The sequence below is a fragment of the Anser anser genome (assembly GCF_964211835.1).
Source record: "Anser anser genome assembly, chromosome: 4".
Taxonomy (NCBI): Eukaryota; Metazoa; Chordata; class Aves; order Anseriformes; family Anatidae; genus Anser; species Anser anser.
In genome coordinates, this window is record NC_139724.1 from 32,662,803 (window position 1) to 32,689,385 (window position 26,583).

At 39.2% G+C, this 26,583-nt stretch overlaps 1 protein-coding gene across 8 annotated transcripts in view; it reads left to right on the forward strand.

Moving 5' to 3' along the window:
* Positions 1-26,583, forward strand: part of DCHS2 (dachsous cadherin-related 2) — a gene marked incomplete at its 5' end in the record, with an annotated part of 107,218 nt that overhangs the window by 60,401 nt on the left and 20,234 nt on the right. For all 8 annotated transcript variants that reach the window (XM_083835067.1, XM_083835068.1, XM_083835069.1 and 5 more), the window contains 10 exons: positions 4,497-4,733; positions 5,697-6,716; positions 8,072-8,259; positions 9,060-9,159; positions 15,231-15,388; positions 16,401-17,241; positions 17,897-18,136; positions 22,240-22,374; positions 22,619-22,828; positions 24,057-24,911. In XM_083835067.1, coding sequence (XP_083691193.1) covers positions 4,497-4,733; positions 5,697-6,716; positions 8,072-8,259; positions 9,060-9,159; positions 15,231-15,388; positions 16,401-17,241; positions 17,897-18,136; positions 22,240-22,374; positions 22,619-22,828; positions 24,057-24,911 — 3,984 coding nt within the window. The remainder of the gene's footprint in view (positions 1-4,496; positions 4,734-5,696; positions 6,717-8,071; positions 8,260-9,059; positions 9,160-15,230; positions 15,389-16,400; positions 17,242-17,896; positions 18,137-22,239; positions 22,375-22,618; positions 22,829-24,056; positions 24,912-26,583) is intronic.

Sequence of the window (26,583 nt, forward strand, 5' to 3'; positions counted from 1 at the left end):
TCATTATATGTGGCCCCTATCTCCTACCTTTAACCCTTGAGAAATAGCACACAGCAGCAAACCCACCTGGGGAAGTAGAATGCACCTCAACAAAAATAAGTGCAGCAAAATCAAACCCAAGAGGAACTTTGACATTGCCAGAGAATGGCTGGTGCCACAGAGTCCTGTCTTTCACTACTGTGTTTGCATGTTTTGGGCAAACATTAGCTTTGTTTCACCTTTGTTTGTGTATAGGCACAACGTGGAGAACAACTTTTTGGAAGTGCCCTAGCACATGTCATGAGGGAGGAAGGGTGAAGCAGGTCAAATAGTTGGCACTCATGATTTCACCCCTCATTAGTGCTAGCTCTCACAGCAGTATATTGAATCCCTGGATTGTCGTAACAATTTACACTAGCTAGTAAGCATAGATTGTCCTGCAGCAAAATGTCTTTAACTCCCAGTGTGGCTGTGCTGAGCTAACCTGCCCTGGTGCAGAGCTTTTCTGAAACCACACCTTGTAGTGGCAATTGCCAACATGCAACCAGCAATGCAGCTCTATCTAAAATGTGTATGCAGATCACTGTAGGCATTCTCTGGGACATGTTTATGATTTATAAAAGTTCAAATCCACAGTCAGTCACACCCATGAAGATCTATTCAAGAACACAGGCTGGATGATGACATTTCATCTGGAATTTAATTATATAATTGCTCACCTGTGAGTCAGAATTGATTCCAGCACACTCTCCTGCAGAATGAGGAATTACCAAAGGTAAAATCTTCAAGGCAGTGCAATAATATAAACAACAAATTTTAGAAGTGGGAATTAAATGTTATTAAAGACAGCAGATAAGCCTGTCCATATATATGGGAAGCCAAGCCATAAGGAAGGTGCCACTTCTCAAAGTAGAACCACACTTCTGTCTGTGTGGTCCCACACAGGGTGCTTTGGTCTTAACAAGGCATTCCTCACAGAGGAGCTGTCTAACCACTGCGTTGTTCCCTTTCCATCATTAGCCTTCCTGGAAGCTGTTCTTCATAATGGAAGAATATACTTGTACCATAGCAACTCAATTATCTTTTAAGTTCTCTGAAGCCACAAATTCCAGGCTGCACATGACTATGGTAATAATAACAATAATAACCCACTGTCTTTTCTTAATCACAGAACGAGAGAGAGAGGAAAATTATGACTCATCTGCAGTCTGTTATTTAGTGGAGGCATACCTGCTGAGTTTTGTACACCGATGTGTGACTTATGCAGCTGGCTCCCGCCTTGTGTATCTTATGGTTTAGTCCTGTGGGCAAAGACAGAAGTCTGTGCAATGTAGTACCAGGAGTTCTCCCCCACCATGCTTCAGGAGATCAAATGCACCTATGTTGGTAGCTCTTTTTGACCCAAGCAGTCATGGCTGCCCATTTGAGCCAGTCTGGGATTTTTACCTAACTAAATAGAAAGTAGAGTCACAGGTGCTGTTTATTTCTACAGCTTCTTTCCCATTAAACAGTCATCATAGAGCTTAATGTGTCATGTTCCCTAGCATATGACAGAGCTGTCTGAAACGTCTGTATAGGTTATAATCCATATCACCAGACTCAAAGCTAATCTCTAGTCATACAAATACTGAAACAGAATGTATATAATTAAAACTCAAAACAGGTTATACAATTTCCAACATATTATAGTTTTGAGGCTGGAAGAAACCATCAGGAACACATACTTTTTGCCTGGAGTCTGCCGCTTGTCTTAGTTCATCCTTGGTCCTGAAAGAGAGGACTGAGTTGCTGAGATATACTTGCCTCTTCCCTCTCTAGGGCACAGCGAAAGCATGAAGAACAGGAGCAAAAAAACATTTTCTTTCTTGACTGTTTTCTGTAGTAGTCTGAACTGTCATGGACTGTGCTTTAATCTGTGTTTTGTCTAGGTCAGCAGAGAAGTAATTTTGATTCTGAAATATTTCTGTTCCACAAAGTCATCATAATTCCAGGACTGAAGCATTTTTTTTTCTGATGTTCTATATATTCTGATTCACTATTTATTGCTTTTAGAGTAAGAATTTCAACATGATGCATTTCTGTAGCAGTTTTCCCACTCTTCACATATATCTTGAATATTCCAACATGATATTTTTGGCCTTTTCAATAGAAAAATATCTAATAGTGAATTGGTCAAGTTTGTAAAATACAGTCCATTTGCTGTCAAATTAATTGAAACTATCAACAATGTTTAAAATCCATGCCTATACATTTAACCTCTGGGAAAAGAAGGTTAAAAACCTTTTTCGTTCAAGCCACAGTTACTCAGATTACCTCAGGAAATGCCAGAAGTTTATGTCCCTGGAATACTACTTTGTTAAGCTAACTAATCGTAAAACCCAATCATCAGAAGACCAAAAAAAAAAAAAGGCCAAAATAAGGTTTATTCGTGGAATTGCATCAGTTACTGGCCTAGGAACTGGATTAGCAATGAATTCTGAATCTATCTAATCTATCTGTATCTTTTGAGTTTTTACTGTAGTTTGTCACACTGGTATAAGTGTCCTTTGTTGTTAGTGGAAAGCATTCTTCCTTGATCATGAAGACCCTTGCATGTCAAGACACAGTTTGTTATTATAATGTCCTGGCAGCATAATTGGAATATATTCTGCATTCCAATTTGAATATTTGTAAGGATTTAATGCATTTTCCATTATTCTGCTTAAAAGTGCATTGTAGCAAATTAAGGTTGTGGCTTCACACTCAATTTTCAGAATATATATTGTAGTTGAATCGTTCACTGATTCTCCTAAGGCAGTTTGAGTTGCATCTAATTTACCCCATTTGACAAATAGGACCACTCAATAACTAGCATGAATGCCAAACATCATCCCTACTAAACCTGTACTGAGAGCCAGGAAGTTACAAAGGTAGCTCAAAGCTTTGAAGTTTGGTTTTACTGAGCTGTTAGAGGCTTTGTGATCTCATCAGTTTCTACAAAAAGCAGTGGCACCTTCTTAAAAATATCCATTGATATATAGAAAGTGGTCCCTATTAGCTGAATTGGTTGAATTTCCTACAACCTCCGTACTTAGAAGCTCACTGCTATTTTTACATTTAGCGTACACTTAATAATAACTCATTTATTGCTAAGAAGAATTTCCTTGCATTTGGTCACCTCTCATCTTCATTTTCATATCTAAAACCTTACTTTGCAAATGTCTGTTTGTGTTGCGAATTCTGTGACCCCCCCCCCCACCCCCCCCCCCCAAGAGTCTTTGAATACTGAGGGATTTTTGTCCTCCCTTCAGAACAGGTGGAAATGTTTTCCTTCTGCTCAGTGATAGAGAAAATGCTGGACAGCAGACAAACCAAATAATGCTAATGCTCACTAGGGCCTAATTATATTTTTTTTCATTCCATCTTTTACCTGGCTGAAAGCACCTGGTCTTTAACTGTGTGCCACAGTTTATTATTTAATTATACAATTCATTGAAGTAATACAATTTATTGAAGTAATAAACATACTGTGATCTGCTATATTGCCCTATAATTTAGTGTGCTGCCCTACGTTTTTAAGTATTTTGCTCGCTTCATCTAGACCAGACGTTTCAAAGTGCTCTAAGGTTTAATGTCTTACTCAGTGTTTTTGTATCTTCATTTATAAATCCTTAATTTGTTTGCAAAGGACAATCATTAACATGGAACAATAGCAAGTGGTGAACCATTATGAACATCCCATAGAGACCTACATTTCAGATGTAATTGTCACTACTGAGACTGATGTCTTTGCTCAGACAAAGCTTTCTGTGAAGTTTAGACAAGCTTTTACTGCAGAAGATGGGCCAGGATTGCTGCCTTGTGCATGCTTTCTATCCATACTACCATCTTAGGTAATAATAGATGCTAATGTAGATGTGGGCTTCTGTAGTAATATACAGAGTAGCTGAAAATCGTGCATAATTATCTGATATTACTAAAGACTTATTTTAGCAGTCAGAGGAGAATGTATTTGGAGACAGCTAGTCTCATTCATCAGAGCTAAAGGATGAAAATGTATTTATTTTGAGGAAAGCACTTCCAAAGTACTGTATTTCTGGACAAAGCATTGCATTTTCTTTTCAAAGAATTACTTATTTCACGTAGTTTAGACAAAACATAATTGGTGGCAGCTTGCAAATTCAACAGACCTTAGAATTTACCTCAGAAAAAGGGTTTTTTACCAGAAACTTGTGACCAGACAGCAGGTGATTGCTTCCCAGATAATTCCCACAGAGCCCACTGTTCCTAAGATTGATATTCTGGGTACTCAACTGCCTCCTGTGTGGATGCTTTATATGGGGACTTAAGATGTTTCTGCAAATCCTGTTTGAAATAAAGTTACTCATTTCTCAAACTCTTGAAAAGCTTTCTGCCAACATTGTCTGGTCCTCTCTTAGAGCACAGGTACCTGTTGAAGGCATTTTGACATCCTGCTAGATTTGGCAGAGTGCATCCTTAACTTACTTTATTACTCTTTTATTTCTGTACGGTTTCAGGAATTATTTACCTGCTCTCAGCCCTTAGTCACCTGGCACACTCTGCACTCTTCCTGACTGTTTCTGCACGTGATGGAGGCGGTCTTTCCTCTGCCATCAATGCAGCTGTCACAGTACACATCCTTCAGACCACTTTGGCCCCTGCCATATTTGAGAAATCCCGGTATGCTTTTTCTGTCCCCGAAGATGCTCCTGAAGACAGTCTGGTTGGAACTGTAAAGGCCAAAGAGCCCCCAGGTAAGCTGTTAAATCATTAGTCATGGGAAAAAAAAAAAAAAAAAGAGCAGTGCTCATGAATAGTGAGTATTCAGAAATTTCAAAGAATCTACAGGATGTGTTGGCCCCTACTCCCCCCCCCCCCCAATGGTGAAGTCCAGACGAGTGTTTATGGGGCCTTAAAGATATATAGGTATTTGTTTTGTTTTTTTTATGCTTTTAGAGGGAAATGGGTTAACCCCTGCCAAGCTCCCGTCATAAAATACCCTGTCCTGAGAGCCATATATAATTGTTTTTTATGCAGAGCAGTAGGAGCCATGAGTCCATGTACCAGCTTGGTAATGGATCTATACATGCAAGTTGGTAGAGGCAGAGGTTTCATATAATTAGTCAGTTCTTCTCCTTGGAAGGGACAGGATGTTGACCACTGTCCCCAGAGAGGTAGCAGCTGCAGGGCAGCCTTGTCAGAAAGACTTTAGATAGCTTTTGCTTTAGATAGCATCTGATGTACGCCAGTTATAGCAATGGCCATCCATGAACAGTAAGTTCAGTAAAATACCATTCTTTCAGGGAACTGCTACCTGTTTCATTCATTGCTGTAGTGAATGCCTGGGTATAGTGAAATTATTCCCTTAAGACTAATTTATAGGGGCTTTTTTTCTGTGCTTTAGATCAGAGAAAAACAAGAGGCTATTATACTATTTTCTCTATAGAGTTTTATCATACCAGTGAGAGGAAAAGCAAACAGTGCACAAATGGGCAAAGTATATACACTCAGATCAAACCTGTGCAGTATTTATTTTACTGAAGGGCTCCAGGGACGGGAACAAAGAAGTATATAAAGCTTAAGAAAGTCAAACATCTGTGTAGCTTACATCTATGCTGCTGATTTTAACAGCATGCCTTCTTCACAGCTGTTCTTACCAACTTTTATGCTCTCACTTTGTTGTTGTTGTTACTTTTGTTTATTATTTCCATTTCTAGATTCTGTAGAAGTGGTTTCTTATAGAATTTCCTCTGGTGACCCACAAGGAAGGTTCTGTATTGACCCCCAGTTTGGTATCATCCGCACCAAGAAAAAGCTTGACCATGAAACCCAGTCTGTTGTGATGCTCATGGTTCAGTCACAGTTGGGCAACTCTCCTGTCTACAGCAGTACCCAGGTCAACGTATCTGTGATAGATGTTAATGACAACCCTCCGGTATTTCTTACTAAATCTGATAAAGTAATCATTTCACACACCCAGCCTCCTGGCACTGCTGTCTACATTGCTCATGCAGAAGATAAAGACAGTGGCCTAAATGGGGCAATCAAATACAGTCTTGCAAGCAATCAGTCAAATGCATTTAGCATTGATCCAAGCCTTGGAGTGGTAAACCTCACCAGGACAGTGTTTGAGGATAAACAGCAGGAATATACTCTACGCATAGCAGCTGAAGACCATGGAAGTCCTCCTCTGAGTTCTTTGCTGTTATTGACAGTGGTTGTTGAAGAGCAGAAGATGGGCCCGACTTTGGTTTTTCAGAACTTGGTGTATCAAGTAGAAGTCAGTGAAGCTACTCCTCCGGGTGCCCAAATCCTTCAGATTCAAGCCCACTCACTTGATCCACACGGTGTTACCTACAAGCTGATGTATTCCTTAGAGTCTAGCACAGATTCTGTTGCATTTGGAATCAGAGCTGATACTGGCTGGATTTATCTTCGGAAACGTTTGAACTATGAATATGCACAGTTACTAAGTTTTAGAGCCCTGGTCAGCACCTCAGAGGATGAAAACTCCATGCAAAATGCAAGTACATCAGTAATAGTTAATGTCCTGGATGAAAATGATAATTCCCCTGTGTTTATGCATGAGAGCTACTTCTTCAAAATGGAAGAAAATCCGGTCCCCAGGGGTGTGGTTGGCACTGTCACAGCTGTTGACAAAGACTCGGGAAGAAATGGACAACTTTCCTATTTCCTCCTGTCTGATGGAAAGTATTTCAAGATGAATTCCAACACAGGTAGCGTTTTTATGATTTGTAATCTGCCTAATATTGCTTTTGGAAAGCAGCCCTCCCTAAGGGAATGGAAATCGTGTAAAGCTTTCAGGAACTGCTGTGAATCTCGGGTTGGTACATGAATATTCTAACTAAAAGCTTCAAAATTTGGGGAGTGAAATAAATCTAATACATGTTGATGAAGGATAAACTAACCCTTAGTATCTGATTTTTCATGGCTTCATTCTGACCACTTGGTTATAAGTTCTGACTGTTCCAAATTAAAAGAGGGAGTTTTAAATTATAGCTTCAATAGATTATGAGGAACTTAATTGCCTGTGTTCAAGTAAAGTTGAAAAATACAGATCAGCCATAAGTAACTATAAGGGTGACTATAATATTTGACGGTTAATGCTTTAAAACATTTGTGAAAGCTTCTGCAAGCTACATCCAAATGGAGTTCATGTTGTACAGGCTACCACAAAAACAGTTTGGCTGAGAGAAATTCTTCACCACACTGTGTACTCTGCAGTGAATCCCAAATGCCTTGTGTGATAGATACTATATTCACACAGTGTAACGATGCAGAACACAACACTGAAAGCCCAGAGGAGGGGAATCCAGTAAGGAATGTGGGTGCTATAAATAATGCAATTAGGCAAAACATGTAATGAGCAAAAATCTGACCATTTCCCATGAGATTCTGTTCTCATGGGCAGTGAAGAGGCTCTTGTAGGATTTCTTTCTATAAAACTCAAAATTTTCATTTCAGAGCATGTTCATTGAGTGCATTTATGGAAATTTAAAGGCAAACAAAGGAATTAACGAAGATCATCTTAATATGTGATTATCTGTGTGAAGGACTTTGGTCATCCGCAAATCTTCGGGTATATAGAGTATGGCTGAGCAGATGGGGACAAGATTTGGTCAGATTTATTTACTGGGCTTACCAAAACATGTAGGAGACACAAGGCTTCCTGATTAACTCACAGATGTTGTACTGAGAATTTCCTAACCCAAGGGCGTAGTAAACGCTGTTTATCGGTAGTTAAAACCCCGTGCTCATAGATTATCTGTCCTGAAATGTGATGAAGAAAGGGACAGGTGGATTTGTTTGGAAGGTCAGTATGTCAGTTTGAAATGTTTTGCACCTTTGCTTGGGGCTACCTAGAGTATGGCAAAGAATGTAATGTAGTACTAAAGTACAAGCACACACTTTCATTGACAAAACACTTCTATGGGTTGGAGCTTGGAAAACTGTGGTTTGATATCAGCAGCAAGGTGTATCAAAAGACATATCATTACTGCATGTCATAAGAATGGTGCTAACACATAATAATATGTAACTCCCTTTCTCCCTCATTTTCTTTGTCCCTCAGGTGAAATTATAAACTGGGTTGCATTAGATCATGAAAAACAAGCTCACCACCAGTTAACTGTGCTAGTGACTGATCATGGGTCACCACGCCTTAATGCCACAGCAACTGTCTACATTTCGGTGACGGATGTCAACGATAACAAGCCTATCTTCCCTCAGGTTGCACCTGGAAAAGAGCTAAGCGCCAAGGTCTGTAGCAGCCCTTGGCCAGCCTGTGCTGCGTAGTTCAGGGCTTGTTCTGAGCACCACCCTGTGGCAATAGCTCAAACTGTAAATGGGGTTTCAGTCTGCATTCTGGACAGTCTGTGCTTGGTGCAGTGCATGCGGTCAGGCTGCTACCTGGGTGCGCTGCAGAGTGAAGCAGTCGGTCACAACGAGACATTATCCAGTCTGCCTGGCCAGCACGTTGCCTGCAACGCCTGATCTAACTGAGATTCAGTTAAGGTTAATTAATTGAGACTCGTCTACCAGCCAGAAGTTTTTTGATCAATGTGAAATGAATAATTTATCACCCTAAAGTATTTAAATTGCCATTTTGCTGTAGAACTGAAAAATCATTAAACAGAAACAGTATAACACCGAAACAGAGACATAGCAGATTCTTAATTTAGACCCTGGTATATTTGGGACTTTCAAAATTTGCAAAATGATTTTCCAGCCTTGTAGACTGCTAGATAAAAAGGATGTGTATATAATTTTGTTTATGCATGTAGTAGATTTTTTTTTAATTTCTGACCTCCAAGTCTGTTATATTAATGCATATTTTTGAATTAGCAATATATGCTATATATATATATATATGCAGACAGTAAAAGGGGCTTGCTAGAACTGCATTAACCTTTTTCTGAAATGTTATTTGCGCTGACCGTAAACATCACTAAAATGTAAAACATAGCAGCACTAAACTTTTGTGCTAAGGGAATGAATTTGTTTTAAGGCTCACTGTTACATTTGTGTTTGTAAGTTATTTATAAATTGCTTGATGACAGGTTTTGGAAGGGCAGCCATCAGGAACACTTATCACCACTATCTTTGCAAAGGACTTTGATTCTGGGAACAACGGTGTCGTACTATATTCAATAGAATCAGGTAAGAATTTAAAGTGGAATTCATAAGCAAAAATGCAATGAAATAGAGTTTTCAAAGTGGCATATATACACGCAGGATTTCATGTCTCTCTTGTCTCTGTTAGAGTAATGGTGCTTGTGTAAATAGGAAAGAGGACCATTATGTGTCTAATTAAGCATCTCTGGAGGCATGAGGAGCTTCCTTCTTTCCCTTCCTTCCCCACTGCCCTGTTTTCCCAAGGGCTTGGTTGCTTTTGTGGCCAGCCAGAGAGCATTCACCTGGCATTCACAAAGGATTAGGATCATGATCTTGTACAGTACAGTTTAGTGTTTCAGTCAGTTGTTTAACAACAGAAAGGAAAGATGATCTCCCTTTTCCCATGACCAACTGAAAATTTCCTGCTAGAAGAATGGTTCTTGACAGTCTGAGACAGGGATCAGAAGGATCAGCAGATAATCTGGGCAAACAATGAGGCTTGTGGTTTTTAGTTCATATTGCACCCTTTTATTAGTCTTGTGTTAGCCTGACATAGCATAGCTGCTTAAAAACACTTCTCTTTTTTAGTTTTTCCCTAACTCAGATGTGTAGCACCCAACTTTATTGGCAGTGGAATCAGTAGCAGAGTAGTCCTAAATGAGAATGTGAGCAGGACTGAGGCATGGATATTGGTAAGAGACATAGATGTCATCTATTTTTGTCAGGTATCACTTACTGCATTTTTACACAAGGGAGACTTCCATCTGAAAACAGTGAGGAAAATGTCTCTTCCTCCTGTTTTAATTTGTTATTGGTTCAAAACAGCAAAAGATGCCAAGAACTGAACTTTCTTTTATTTTGTACTTGCTCTATTTTACCAGCTTACTGCAATCAATGTCTTTTAACCTTGGTGTATCATTGTGATAATTTTCACATTCAACACACTGTTTCATCAGAGAAAGAAAGCATTTCCAATATTTCTGTCTGCTCAGCAGGTTTTCTCAGGTGTTCATTCCTCCTTAGGGAGAATGCAAATGGGTGCTCAGTTGGTTTAAACTCATTATGATTATTTGTCGCTGCCGAGTAAAGAACAAAATACCATAAAGCTACTTTACTCCTCGGTCTTTAAGGGAAAGGGAGTCTGAAGCCTCTTGCCAAGGGTGAAATTACTGAAAGATTCCTATGGATTATGTTATACTGTGTCTTTATGTACCCTTTGGACTTCTGTGGGGTAATGGAAGGATTTTAAGATCCAAAATTCACAGGGGCCAGAGAGCTAACTTTGCTCTCATCCACCAAGAGATGCTTAAAGAAATGAGATGTTTAACAACTCTATTGAAAATTTTGCAGTTGAAATGTATTTAGGTAATCAGTCTTCAGTTTTTTTGCCATATTTTTATTGCATTAATTTGGATACAATTGACCACCTCTTCCAAAGGGATTTGGAAGAAAAAAGGAAACTGCAGAATGGGTAGTATCCAACCCTTTGTTTGGTGGGTGATGGTCCAGCAGCCATGGGAAGTGTTCTTAAGGGGTCACTGCCTCTCTGCAAATCTCACTGTATCCCTTCCTTCAAACAGCACACTGGATTTTCTTATGGCTTCTCTGTAGAGCCAGCAAGTCCCCTCTGTGAGAAAGAATTCAAAATATAAAAATGACTAGCAACACAAAATACGACTGGTCTTGTAAATGCTGTCTCTAGCAAGGACAAAAGGATAAAAACAGCAGCAAAAATAAACAACAACAAAAAACAATACTAAAATAGCTCTCTAAGTCTTGGAACTAGATATCTTTCTGATAAACAGATCCAGAAACAGCTGAGCTTCTCTGATACTAATTTTTGTCATTGTTTTTGGTTGGCTTACAGCCTTGAACATCTGCTCTTTTGTTTCATGGTGAAGTTCTTGCCTGGTTTATATTTAAAATAGTATTTTCTAGTTTGGAGACACTGTTCAGTGCTAAAATTTGAGGAAGAAATATGATTTGATTTAAAGCCATATTTACTAAACACAGTTATCGGGTTAATTGGAGGACTGGAGAAAAAGAAATACCTTAAAGAAATGTAACAACAGATAAAAATAGAAACAATAGATTAAGCTATGCAGGCGGGCTAGTAACAAATGTCAGCAAATTATACAAGCAAAAATCTGTAAAGTAAAAAATAAAGAAATAAAAATGTTGGGAGGAATCAGCTTTCAGAGTGTGTTTCCTTCAAAATGCACTTCCCTTTTCCAAGATAATGAAAACAAATCATCCCTACACGTTCACATGTCTGGAAATACATGATCATATGGTCATACCCCTCACTTTTGTAGTACCACTAATTACCTAATTCAGAAGGAAGTAAATCCCAGCTATGTTTGTTATCCCTTATGGTCGCCTTTATGACTGTCAATAGATTATATTATAGCCTTTATACCAGAAACGAGCCTGTATGTATAGTGCATCATAAATGATTGCTTGTGTGCTAAGAGTAGCACAGGCGAAGTAGAGGCTCTTACGATTGCCTTTGGACCTATTCTGCAAATACGTTAAAACTTGACCACTAGAGTGCTGTGAGAAGACTAGTTTGCACTGCTAAGACACAAACTGGCAAGTGTTGAATGTACGTCTGTAGACAAGTGAAAAGCCAATATTTGAGATTCACTCCAGGGTGTTGTGTAAGCACCATGTAGGGAGCATTCCTAGCCTGGTGGAGGGCTACATTTCTGCAGCAGCCCCACGGTGTTCAAACTATTTCAGAGCCATGGCACTGCTTACCTCTTTTCTATTAAGAAAAACAATTTTAATTTTATCTCAAAGGACAATGAGATGGCCAAGGCACCAAGTATTTTAAAGAATATGTAAAATACGTTTCTTTGGGAAATTAGGCAAAAATGTATGTGACTGCATACTGAGGTTGCTATTTTGGGGGAAAAATCTCATGCTGCTTTCTGTCTGCTTTTTGGGCCATTTTGCCTGAGTGCCAGTCCTCCTGGAAGGCTTGAATGTTCTCCCGAAGTTCGCAGCCACACATTGCATTGCAATATTTTTGTCCAAATTTGCGGATTCTGTGGTTGTGTTTGAGAGCACAGAGTTGAATAAGTGCCTGGTCTTTGGAGAACTCAAGTGAATGAAAGCCTGGTGGACAGGTCAGGCAATGAAGAGTTAGAAAACCTGAGTGAAACAGCGTATTGGTTTATTGGCAGGTTAGAGTAGAGTTAAAAGCACAAGAAGAAATTGTGGTGGCATTGGAGTCTAGTCGCTGACATTTTTCTGTTCCATGGTTTGTCTGCTCTTTTCTATCTCTTTTCTGATCCATTTGTCTCATACTTCTTTTTTTCTTTATGCATAAAGGGAAGCCCTTAGGATGTATGATAAAAGGAGCAGTTGCCTAATTCAGGTGACTTACAGAGATGAAAGTTGGGCAAATGTTTCTGAAAGCGCAGGGAGCATGAGCTTTTAGAGAAACAACTCTTTGAGCATAAAACTTAAAACCATCTTTTTCATTGCTTTGAGCTCCCCAAAAAATAATGTGGAGTATTTGGAATGTATTTAGAAAGTGAGCAAGCAAGGACTTACATCCACTTGCTCTCTGTTATCTTGGGCAAAAGTATTTAAAAGTGATCTGTCTGTTCTCTTAGCATGTGTCATCTGTTAAATCAGTGGCAAAACAAGATTGGCTGTTTAAGTAGGCTTTTGAAATTCAGAAATTGAATAAAATGGTTTAGCATCAGAATATAGCATAAAAGGCTGTTTAAGCTGTTTGTAGATGAAGGGAAATCCGTTGCATGGCAAGATTTTTTTTCTTGATAATTTTATTTAGAATCAAATAGCTCTACTTTGAAATCGTCCATGAGGAAAATAAAAAATAGACTGATAAAAATATTAGCAAAATAAAACCGAGACATTTCAGCTTTGAATGTCTTAATAGTGCAGTACCAAGTAAAAATATGAAAATAAGAAACAATTCCATAATAGAGGTTCTGAAGGGCTCTGGTTATACAGTCACTTTCCAACGTGAGCAGACTGTCTTGTTACTGAAGTCTCCAGCAAAATGTGCTAAATTGATGGTTTCAAGCAATTTTTGGATTTTAGGAGAATGATAGTCTCTAATGAGTAACACTACGGTAGTTTCTTTTCTGACCAGTTCTTTTATGTTATTCAGAAATGTAAATTCCTTTCTCCTGTGAGATAAGCGTCAGCCCTCCTGAAGCTCTGAATGATGCCTGTTTCAGTTGACCTTAACTATATGCTCTGTTACTTCAAATAGAAAAATGGGTATTGGTGTTTATGGTAGAGATACTGACGATCCTCAGTTACTGCTGGAGCAATGGTGAATCCTTGTAGCTTCTGTCTCAGACTGCAGTTATATGCAGTATTTCTTGTTTACTGGTATTCTTTTTTGGCTCAATTTTGTAACTACAGATCTGTTTTGATAGAAAAAAGAAGGGAATGGTTTTCATGCACTTTTGTTTACTGTTTTGTTTTTCGTGTTAGCTCTCACTATCAATTATTTTAAATGTCAATTTTAGCAAAATGTTGAAAATATTTGCATGCAATTCACATCGTGTTCTTTTTTTCATATCTCCTTTGCTGTTTTTCTTAGCTGGGGTTTTGTGTCATGAAATACTATATTGGACAAAATAGCATATCTGTGTATGTAGATGTACTGTTGGGACCTAAAACTGAAAAGTAACCAAAAGCAATTTATGAAAACAGTAATGTGGCAGCATTAATATTTTGAAACTATTGCAATGCAGAATGTGAGACTGTATCATTCAATGTAATTGTCACTACATATTGCTTCCTTTTGTTGGCAATTTCCTCATTTTGTTCCAGACTGTGAGAGTCAACCCAGAAGGGACTCGTGGAGCATTAAAAACCTATAGTCAGTCAAAAATAACAGAACAATGTTAGAAAAAATTATTTGTAGATTGTCAAAACTCTGTTTTCTAACTAGCAAGCTCAGTGTTTGTTCAAATTCTACGGGTGCAAGTATTTTGCAGTTAGAGACAATGTTATTGGGTATATGAATGAACACTTATATGGGCAGCTAACTAATTTTCATGTGCAGATTTGGAGAATATAAACAGCTTCATGCTCGCTTAGGTGCCTATGGAAATACAGGTTTTTTATGGATGTCTTCTGTACTACATCTGCATTGAATTTATTTTTACCACAGTTGCTTATTAGAATAGCAGCTGTTACGCTACATGACTTTGTTTAACCCACCAGCACACCTTATTAAAAATTGATGTAGCAAAATTGTTTGTGTACTATTTTAAGAGAGAAGTGGTTAGGACAAATTCTGATTTTCTCGGTTTCTGGTAATGTACATCAAATACTAGATATTTTCCAATTTTACTAAAAACTGGAGAGTGATTTCTATTGTGCTCCCTGAAAGTGGAGGAGAAATTGCAAAGACCTATTTACTCTTCTGTGGTAGATTTTTTCTTTGAAACTGAAATAAATGTTATATGATGCAACTACTGGTAGTAATTTTAATTAGAACTTGCCAGTTATTAGCGTGAAGCCAGTTCTTGGTGATGGATGAAAATGCAATTTCCAATATTCACATTGCTTTGGAAGAAATCAGTGTAAGATGCTAGTCACCCCCAGATGTCTCCCTGTTCAGAGCAGAGGCAGGGCAGGCTGCATCACTGTGATTGCTTTGTTTTAGGGGTAGAGGGGTCTCTTTGCTGACTCGTAGTCCACCAGGGATGTGAGCCAGCTGTGTATTCAGCACCACCTAACTGACTCTTCATGCCACTTCAGAGAAAAAGACTTTCTCTGGCCCTGATTGCCAACTTAGGTTGGAAACAGGAGTGGCAGTCCTGGGCTGTCTGCTGCACTCCTGATGCACACACCATTAATGTGAGCAACATCAGTACAAAAGTGAGCAGTTGCTTTTGTATTCCACAGTGTTTCTCTCTCTGAATTTTTAAATTTAGAGTAAGCAGGTTATAATAATTATTATTCAAATTAAATTCAAATTCAAATGGCTGCAGCAGTTCCCTTTCCTTTGTGCCCTGCTCCTTCTTACTCGTTAATTAAATTATCATGTTCAGTGCCATGGAGGCACTTGGCAAGCTGAAGAGATCTGTAATAACTGATACCCATTTTTTCCCCTATAGAGGAGGGTGCAGGATGCTTCCAGATTGATGCTGTCACTGGGGAGCTGAGAACGACCCAGTTTCTGTCATATACTGCGAGATCAAACTACAGGATGACAGTCACTGCCAGGGATCAGGGAATGCCTTCCCTTCAAGGACACACTGCTGTTTCCATCCAGGTACTTGTTTGTATTGTGCCAGTAGAAAAACTATGCTGCATACTTCGTTCCTTTAAAATAATAACAAAATAAAAAATAAAAAAAGCAGTCTGGGAAGACTTTAGGGAACTAAATTGAAGAAAGGAAAAATCTGGAAATAAGTGTATTGTCTCAATTTTCCTTAGTCTAACTGCTTTTCTGTTAAGTGAGGAAATCAGAGGCCAAATTCATTTTGATTTGTTTTGAAGACACAATATTATGGGTTGTCCTGCAAATAGATCATGATTGTGCTTTAGTAGGGGGTCTTTATGAACACTGGAAAAGAGAAGGAAAATATCCGGGTAGGCAGAATGAAAAGCAGATTTCAGGAGGGATTGGAAGTGGGACAGATAGAAGCTAAAACACCTGTTGGAGTAGATGTTGTTTCTCAGCTATATTAATATCTTTTCTGAATTCTCTCTCTGTGCAAGGACAGCTCATTCGCTTGTGCTGATTCACAGTGAGCTGCTCTGCACAGGAGTGTGAAATGCAGCCTGTGCTCTTCCTGCATGCAGGAGGTCTGCCTGGCCACGGCCCTCTGCACGCTCCTCTGTCACAGGTTGAGTGTCACCTGCTCTGTGCGTGTTTGGCAAAATGTATAGCATAGTACCCCGTGCTTCCTTGTCCAATCCATCTGTGTGAGTGCTGAGCTGCTGTCCCAGGGAGAAAGGCAGCTGAAGTGCTCTGGAGCAGGGGCAGAGGTACCAGTGTTGGAGGCTCCTGTCTTTGGATGCCTGCAAATCAGATGACGACAGACTATCTTGTCCCTTATTTTTTTTCATATGGGAATGAAAGAGAGAATTATGGAGTGACTGGCCAAGGGCCGTTTGAACTCTGCTAGAGCATGTCAAGTTTGTTTTCTGGCTTTCAGGCATAGTTAGTATAATTACATAGTCACAAACGATAAATGATTAAACTGTCAAGAAAATAATTTTCATTACACTACTTCTAATAACAGTGGGAAAATATGGCAGTCTTTGTGCTTTTGTTATAGGTAATCCCACTTCCCCCAGGGAGGCCTGTCTTCTCTCAAGATTTCAAGCACTTGGTCATACCTGAGAACTTTAAACCTGCACAAATATTGACTTCTGTAAAGCTGCCTGGTAATCATCTGGCAACTAACAGGAAATTGTATTTTAGTATCGCTGAAGATGTTGATGATGTTCATTTCGAATTAGATAGTTTGACGGGAGACCTTTTTCTTTCCAAGGAACTTGACTATGAAACAGCTTCACACTTCCTTTTACGAGTTCTTGTAAAGGATTACAATAATAATCCTCCACAGAATAACACCGTGTTCCTCAATATTGATGTAGAAGATCGGAATGACCATTCCCCATGTTTCCAAGATGACTTCATAGTGATTGGCATAGAGGAAAATGTACCTGTTGGGACTCTGGTTTACACATTCAATGCAAAAGATGGAGATGGCAGTTTTCTGAACAGCAAAATACAGTATTCTGTGGAAATGAGTAGCGTGGCTGAAAATCCATTTCTTATTCACCCTTCGTATGGCACCTTGGTCACAGCATTTCCACTGGACAGGGAGATCACTCAGTCTGTGATCCTTACAGTGTCTGCCACAGACCAGACAATAAACGTGGCTGATCGCAGGCTTGATTCCCTAACTGCAAAAATTGTTATTCTAGATATCAATGACAACACTCCCAGTTTCATGTCTTCATCTCTTTCCTATGTCGTGGAGGATGCGGAGGTGGGTTTTCTTGTGCACCGCATAAATGCAAAGGATCCTGACGAGGGAAGAAATGGACAAGTTACATATCACATCGTTTCAGGCAATGAAAACAAATCGTTTATATTGGATAAAATCACAGGTACTGTAACTTCTGTCTACAGTCTGTACGATGTGCTTCTCAGGGTCATATTTGGGAGTATATACAGTGCAATACTGAAATACCACATTACTGTGGTACTCTACCCCAGGTGATGAGCATGGTGGTGCTACTTTCAGTATGCATACTCAGTGAGACTCAGCTCAGAAATTTATGCATGGCACTGTGACTGTGTTGTGCAGATGTACTGAAATGCCTTCCAGTAGGGCACTGAGGGAAGCAGGGAAAAAAGTGTGTGCAATGAAATACTTCACTCAGATTTTTACACAATGCATACTTAAAGCATGTATACGCAGCTACATTAATATATGTAGATGCTATATGTAGAGCTGCTAATTGTAGAGCTAATGTGCAAAAAGAAAATAAAGCTAAGTAAAAACTTTAAGCCAAAAGTTAAATAAAAATAAATCTCTTAGCTTCAACTTCACTTCAATTTCCATGAATCCCAATTTTCCCTGATGTCAAAATGAGTATTTCTGGGTGACTCCAAAAGGAATGATCTGCTCCAAAGTCTGGAAGCCTTGCAACAGTGGCACAGAGTGCCCTGCGCTGCTACACTGAAGCCGTGAGTGCTGGAACAACTAGCATCCTAACCTGGAGCAGAGCACTTCTTTAATGATTCCTTTCTTTATAACAGGATTCCTAAGTACAGCCCAGCTTCTGGACCGTGAGGTTCAGGAGCGCTACAGTCTGATGGTCATGGCTATTGATGATGGCAGCCCAGCTCTCTCTGCAACTCAAGTTCTGACCATCGTTGTTCTTGATGTGAATGACGAGAGACCAATATTTCTGCAGCAACTTTATGAGACTGCAGTTCGTGAAAACCAGGATCCAGGGGAGCTGGTCGTAAAGGTAGAAGCTATGGATAGAGACGCAGGTAATTTCAGTCCCTTTGCTATACATTTCATTGTGAACACTGTGGACTGATCAAATCTTGCTGCTTGATTAGTATATTAAATATAAACTAAGTGCTTGGGTGATGTGGATAGCTCAGCATGCTCTAGATTTCATGTGAAAACAGTCGGAGTATTCTGTTTATAAGTCAGAAAACAATGTTCATCTCCATTAGAGTTAATATTTGAACATTTTGTTTCTCTCCATCAGTTTTGCATAGTTTTAAAAGTTATGAGATAGGGTCCTGGTTTTGTAAGAGAACCAGTAAATATGCACTAATCTCTTCTGACCAGAGAGGGGCACTGTCATCCAAGATTTTCCAGGTAGCTGAGCTGTGAAGGAATTTTGGAAACCACTCTGGATTTCAAATACGATTTTACATACCTAAAAATATTAATGCACTGCTTTTCAAACATACACGAAATGAATGAGTAAAAAGGGTGGTTCATAAGCTCACAGAAAATGGTGAAATGTGAGAGAGTCTTTGCTGAGCAAATAAAAAACTCCATCCAGTTCTTCAACTACCTGTTCTTTCGGAATATCTGAAATGCATGTGATGCTACAGGTGGTCTGTGTGCTGGAGATAATCATACCTTCAGGAATACCAAGCACAGCATATGCAGTTGGTGTAACCTGAAGCAGTTGCCCAGAGTTTGATTTGTAGTAAAATAAAATATGAGAAAAGAATTAAACTTGTGGATATTGCTGCAATTGTCCTAAAACTTGTCTCAGCTTTGTGAATGACTTTCTCTTTACCATGAGTTTGCTTTCTGCACATCTTGAGAATGGTTTAAGATTGTGCTATCCAAAAAATAAAACTCTTGAGCAAAATCATCTTTCGTCTCCCAGTAAGATTTACCATTTTAAAGTAGAGCACATACTGATTATGAAAGGCTGATGTGAGATGCACAGCTCAGCAGAGATGCTGTATGGGAGAGCTATTTCTCCACAACTATGTAAAGTATTTGGAAATTCGGAAGGAGTGGGTAGCCCTGTATATGAACATCTTCGTGCCAGTTGAGCAGCATTACCGTCTGCCTCTGTCTCCCTCACTCTTCCATGTACTTTCTTTCCTTTGCGCATCACTCTATAAAAACAAAGGCTGAATTTGATGTTAAAAATTGCTAGATAATATAGAAAAAGAATGGGAATTTGCTTGAATTCCTCTGTCTCCTTTCTCCATCCCTTATATTATTTTATCCCACCTTTTGTGGGAAATACAACAGAAGGGAAATTTTGGGAGCCATTAGTAGGAGGGAGCGCGACTGGCTTGGCAGGGTGGAGAGGAAGGGCTCTCCAGGTCTACCAGGTGGCATGTGGCCGGCCAGTGTGCACATGATGGAACAGATACTTGAGGCTGGAGCAGTGTTGGAGCTAATGGATCCTTCCTGTTTTGTTTGTTTTTTGTTGTTGTTGTTGGAGGTGTGTGTGTGTGTGTGTTTATTTTTGTTATTATTAATTATATTTTAGTTTATAATTTTTCCAGTAATCAGAGTCGTTCTGTTGTCTTTTTCTCACATTTTCATGATTTGGCCCAATCTCATATGTATGTTGCAGTATTGTTCCAAATACTGAAAATGGTGCTTGTAATGTAAGAAAAGATTTATATAGGCGCCATACAAATATAACATAACTAACTTTTCTTATCCTTTTGGGACATAATTTTTGAGTAAGACAACTGCTCTCATGGTGTTCTTTTTTTTCTTTTTTTATCACATTTTAAACATCATTTTTATTTGCTCTTTAAATTGCAATTCAAATCTCAGTAATATTTCCAGTCTCAGAAGAGGACTTTCCTTCCTGTATTGTTTCTTTCACCTCATATGTTCCCTGACTGACCACGGGGAGGAATGATGGAATGATTTTTACTGACAATTGCAGCCATCATCAACCGTTTGGTTTCATTTGTTTCTCTACTTTATGTATTATCTGTGAAGGAAAGAGCAAGCAGCTGTCATCTACTTTGTGTTTGACCCAAGCTTTAAGGTCACTGCCACTTCAAAAGGTCTTTTGTGGAAATCACTGCTAAAATTTTTGCCTGTACAGATTTTTTTTTTCCCCACATAGATATCCATGAAAATTCTTGTTCCACTGACTCCTATCTCTAGCTGTACTTACTGCAACCCTGCCCTTCCTCATCTTATATAAGTCTTCTACACAGTGTGGGAGCTCTCTACTTGCCCCAAGGCCAACATCTAGCTGTGTGATGAGAGTAAACACACGTCTTCAATTGGTCATTCCAGTTTATAATGTCAGCCCCCCAAAATGTGACTAGTAACCAGTTAACCGGGAGGTTGGATTAAGTGCAGATGTGTCAGCTGCTATGTCAAGCCCATGGCGCGTGAACGCATAGAGTCATCACCCTCCTCTCTTGGCAGTATACAGGCATGCATTTTTTTCTGCCTGTAGCATGTTGGTAATTAAGGATGGATAAATGCAGACAAAGTTGCAAATATCTTTTTAAAGGTAGTTGAGAGTTGATAGACTGTTGGTAATATCAAGTTTTCAAGATACTCTTCTTCGTTGTCCCTACAGCCATGATTTTCCTCCTTTCTTCCAGAGAGCTGGAAGGATTTCTGTAACTCATTTTTTTTGTATTTTCATGAATACGTTGCTTCCTTGAATTGGTTTAGATGCGAATAACAGTAATAATTCCTTCAATCAAATTTCAGTAGCATTGTCAACTACTTAGCAAAGCTATTCAAAGGCAAACAAAGGCAGTCATGGGCATCAAAACTGTAGAATCTGTTTCTTGTCTCACTTTGGTGTTTCTCCATCAACTCCACTGCAGACCATCCTATTTTCTGCTGCTGTAGCTGACATCAAGGATGCAGTGTTAACTCGGAATAGCAGTTATAGTATTACCAGGAGTACTTTAGTTTTCCGGGTGCACTAACTGTCTCTGTGTGACCAAAAGATTGTTTATTGTGTGGAAAAAACAAACAAACAAAAACAAAAAAAAAGTATTTGCATGAAACAGAAAAATGTGTAAATGAATGAGCACAGTTGTACAAGATGTGTGGTTGCTGCCTTTTAATTGTAATGTAGGATTAAACTCATTAGCGATCTTGTAATTGAGATTACATTGTATTTTCCTCTGATGGGTGTTGAAACTACATAAAATATGAAATAAATTATAAAATAACCATAACTCATAGGAATGTGGAATCCCATTTCTTGTTCAACTCAGGCAGCTTTGGAAGAAGGAGTTGTAAAAGCCTGTACAGTTTTAGCCTAGTATTTCCTAGAGAAGGACAGGAAGAATAATATTTGTGTACTGTATACAAATGGTAGGTGCAATTAGGAACAGATTGGAGATGGCATTCAGAAAAACATTGAGGGAGGGAAAATCTTTAATCTTCCCTTTTGGAAATTCTACAAGACTTCACAAAGGCAAGCAGTATGATTTCAGAGGTTGGCTACGAGCATGAACAGTCTAAAAGGCCTGAGACGTGCTGTGGGAATGTCCACCAAGTTGGCTTTTGTGTTGAAGACAACTAGGAAATGCCTACCCTATGAATCCTGATTGGACTTAGGCACCTGCCTGCTCAATATTACAAATGTTTACAACTTGTGGGCATGCCAAGAAGCAGATGCTTTCTCTGGATGTTTATGCTATTCTGTATCATACTTTATAGAGATGCTTGTATTGGCTCTGAGTGAGGAAACTGGAGAAACAGAGCTGCCAGACAAGCCTGGTGCACTGCCTGACGTCCTGTTGAGAAATAATTAATTACCTCAGAGAGAGCACAAGACAGATGCACAGATTCCACGATCTAAGCTAGTGCTGTATTACACCACAACAATATGTGAGCTTGCTTGGAGACTTGCCCTGGATGCTGAGAAATGCTGCTGGGGTCACTTTGAGTGGCAGGCAACACATTAGGTACAATGCAGCAGCTGGACAAGCATTTTGAAGATCCAATTTTAAATTTTAATCTCTTATGCTAATGAAGAAGCAGTTAATCATTGCATTAAAAATAATAATTTCATCCATAATCCATTTCCCAGAACGTGGGGGGAAAATAAAGAGAGCATGTAAGGAGAGTGGCTGAGTTTTACTAACACTTCTATTCTGCTTTTAAGGACGAAATTCCTTGCTTCAGTATGAAATCTTGCCAGGAACTGGATCTGAAAAATTTAGGATGAACTCAGAGAATGGAGAACTCACAACAGCTGTATCACTGAACAGGGAAACCCAGGAGTTTTTCAGCATTAAAGGTAACAGTGTGAAATACCTGGGACTGCTTGTAAAATGGGAGGTGGGAATGGAATTGGTGTTGCCGTCATCATTACCTTCACTTCTTGCCATCTGGATTAGATGGAAGTGGTAGTATTTTGAGGAGCAGGAGAGTATGTGCACTTTGCATAACACAAATAACTCTAGTGCTCTGATATTGCTAAAGAGTATCCCTTGTTGCACCTACCCTCTGTACAAAATTTGCTTTCTGTTTTTTAACCTTAGTTTTGGTTCGAGATGGTGGAACTCCCTCACTATCAAGCACAGTGACAGTTATCTGCAAAGTGCTGGATGAAAATGACTGCTCTCCCAAGTTTCTCTTCCCTGTTTCTGAGATTCATATTCCGGAGAATCAACAGCCTTCAGTAGTCTACGTTGCTGGGGCTGTAGATATGGATGCAGGCAATAACGGAGCTCTAAGATACCAAATAATTGGTAAGTTATACCCTATCATTTTTGTTAGTTAGTATAAATCGGGAAGCATATAAACAGCAGTATCCAGGTTTTAGACTACCTCCTGCCTTGTCCACATCCTTCTTTTATGTAGAGAGGAAAAAAAAAAATCTTTCACTCCTTTGTCAGCATTAATAAGCCCTTTTCAAGCACACTTTCAGTCTGTTTTCTGGATTTGAAATAGTACAGAACAGAAGAACAAAAACAATCAAATGCTGGAAGGAGGCATTTATCACAAAAGCATAGTTTTGTCCCTGTTGTAATAGTTGTGGAAGTATTGAATGTAAATATACCCTTGCAAGTAAGTACAAGAACTAACTGAATTTTATTATTTTATTATTTATTTTATATATTTATATAAATTTTGTTTCTTGAGAGCTTCTTTCACTCACCAATTAAAGTTATACTTAATTTTCATGTTGCCAGACTCTCCACATGTCCACTATGCCAATGTAAGCTCCACAGCTGTTCAAAGCCTCCGGTAAAATTTGTGCAGAAATACAAGCACACTGTGCTTACTTTGGTTTGTGGCTCTCAGCAATAGCTGAAAAAGTAGGCACATAGCTACTGTGGTAACAGCCAACAAATTTTTCTTTGAAGAAGCAGTTAAGAATTCCTTTGTGTTTTCTTGGTTTTCATTTCATGATCTTTAATGATCTTTAATTACCTTTAATGGTCTTTCTACGTGTTATAAAGTATGTATGCCATTCACTGTTACTAAAAATGCTAACTTTTCTTCTGTCAACTTCTTCATATTTACCTTCCCCCGCAAATCAAGATCTTGCACAATTCTTCACTTCCAAGAGACAGGTTTGTAGAAGAGAGCAAGGAGCATGTAATTACAATCGTCAGCAATGCTTTATAAGTTTCTGGAGTTTGTAACTAAGGTTGGGAAGAGGTCACTTTGTGCAGCAGCATAGTTGCAGGAGATTTTATAAGGTGTGCTGCTTTAGGAAAAAAGACATGCATCTGGCAAAATAGCCACTCTGTAAATTGATATGATATTCTGTATTTACTGTCATTGCCACCCACTGATTTAAATGAAATGCAGGTTTTAATTCTTATAAGAGGAATAAAATATGTGAAAGACACATGAGCACAACAGCTGCACTGGCAATTGGATTGTGTTATTGCAATTAATGTGGTATTCACAAGGGATTCTTTTTCAAAAGCAATTGTTTGTCATCATTTGATTTTGTGTGTTTGAAAGGTGGAAACGATGGAGAATACTTCACACTAAATAATACTTCAGGAAAACTGTTGGTCACTCGTACCTTAGACAGAGAGGATATCAGCAATTTCACCCTTGTAATTGAGTGCCATGACCTAGGCAGGCCCTCGAGAAGCTCCACTGCACTGTTGTACGTAACAGTCCTGGATGAAAATGACCACAGCCCTCTGTTTGCAAAGAACCAGTATCACGTCTCTGTGAGAGAAGACCTAGAGGAAGGCTCAGCCGTCCTTGACCTTTTTGCTTCTGACGAAGATGATGGCCTGAACGGTGAAGTTATGTACCGGCTTATCGATGACACCTTTGGAGCATTTGCCATTGACAGCGTAACAGGTTCCATAGTTACCACAAAGGCACTGGACCGGGAGACCAAATCCCAGTACACGTTCAGGGCTGTGGCAAGTGACTGTAGCGCTCACTGGCCGAGAAGTGCCACTGTCAGCGTTGTGGTGCATGTTGACGATGTCAATGACAATGACCCGGTGTTTCTGCAGAACCCTATCAGGGTCTTCATGCCTGCTGAAACTGCTGTCAACGAGACGGTAGCCACTGTGAGAGCAGAGGACGTGGATCTGGGGCCAAATGGAGCTGTTGTCTTTAGCTTGGTGCCAGAAACTGTATTTCAGATTGACGCAATGACGGGTGCCATCGTTCTTCAGCAGCCCTTGGCTTCCGAAGACTTCAGTGCTCAGCTGCTTGTGATGGCTTTGGATCAAGGTAGCTCACCTCGAACAGCCACAGCCATGGTCATTATCTTTACGGAGGGACAAGAGGAGCAGATTTCGTTCAGTCGTAACTTGTATGAAGCAAGTGTGCCTGAGAACAGTGCAGCAGGTAGGTATCAAATCCCCATCTGTGTTCTTGCAGCTGCTGGGATCCTTTCCATTTGGGATGGTAATTTTAACAAACAGTGTAGGGAAATGTCCTTCCTGTGCAGCAACAGGGAAAAGTTAAGCTTGATGGAGCAAATACCCCTCTGCCCTTTGCCAGCGTACCAGCTAAAGGATCATAATCTGTTAGTTGGAGGCATTGTCTGGCACACGGGTTTGCTGCTCGTGTACAGTGGTGTTGCTCACATTAAGCAGAAAACTCCCGTACCAGAGATGGTGTGTTCCCAGCCCCTCAGTCTGCGAAGCACTGAACATCAGTGGGTTAACTCCTTTAGCAAAATGACTTTAATGATGGGTGGACAGTGCTTACTCCTTGTTTCACTTGTCAACACACTAAGGTTCAGATGAGATGAGTGGTATGTACCAGTTGCAACACAAGTTTTTATTTTTATTTTTGTTACTTTTGCAAAACCCTTAATGAACTGTAATAGCTTTCAGAGAGACTGTAAAACCTTACTTAAGTTTTGGACTTTCCAGAAAGAGAATAAGGGGGTAGGGTGAGGTGAAGGGGGAAGAAGTTCGGAAACTGTAGTACATCAACATTCAGACTTCTACAATACATCTCTAGGTAGAGCTTAAATCACAAGGTGCTTACAGATTTATTTTTTGTTCATTGTAATGATGAGAATTACTGCTTTAATTTTTTATCATTTAGAGGGTATTTGTAGTTGTGCATCCTGCTGATTAGATATGGTAAGTACTTTTTCAGGCTTCAGGGGATGGGTTCATCATAATGAGGGGCAGAAAGGAGTGCCTTTCACTTTTTTTTCCACCCACAAATACCACTGTACAATTGACCAGACGTATTTAGAGGTCTGACCTGGACTACATTCTTGATTCAAAAGCTGCCTCACAAGGTTCACCTTGAACAAGTCATTTATTCTCTTTATAGTTCAAATTTCCCTCTGTAAAATGAGAGCAATATTCCTCTATATCCTAAGGGTATTGTGAGACTAGTGAATTCTTAGATCTTGAATAACAGCCTATATATTTGATTAGGAATCAGTAAAGACGAAATGTGCTATTAATTTTGGAAAACCAATCAACATACATGGATAATTACAAACAGAATAGAGAACTGAGGGTGAAGATGGCTGTGGCAGAAACTACTGCTAGGATTGCTTAGACATTTCTTCCTATGTACCTCACTGAGACTACAAGCCAAATTTTCAGCAGTGTATTTTAAAATTAAGATAATGCTGTGAGTATTAATAATGTTTCAGTTAACAGGCCAAAAATATGCAATATTGTGAAAAAACACTTTAGATTAAGTGACTTTTTTTGACCGTAGATAAAATAGCCTGAAAGCAAAACATTTCACAAAAAAGTTGTGAACTGTGACCAAGCCACCAGACTAGAGCATCCATCTTGTTTTCTCACTGTCTGTCAAAAAACATGCATGATTTTGGAAAAAGTGGAAGACTTCCTACAGGAAATAGAAGAGAATGCAGTAGAATGGTGGTTACAACACCCTCTGGAAATAAGAAAGGTATAGATTCAGGTCTCCTCGGGTAGAGGAGTATTTCCATTTCCCTTACTCTATTCTGAGCACTCTAAGTACTGAATCCACAGGATAAAAGTTTATTATTATTATTATTATTCTTTTGTGTGTGAAA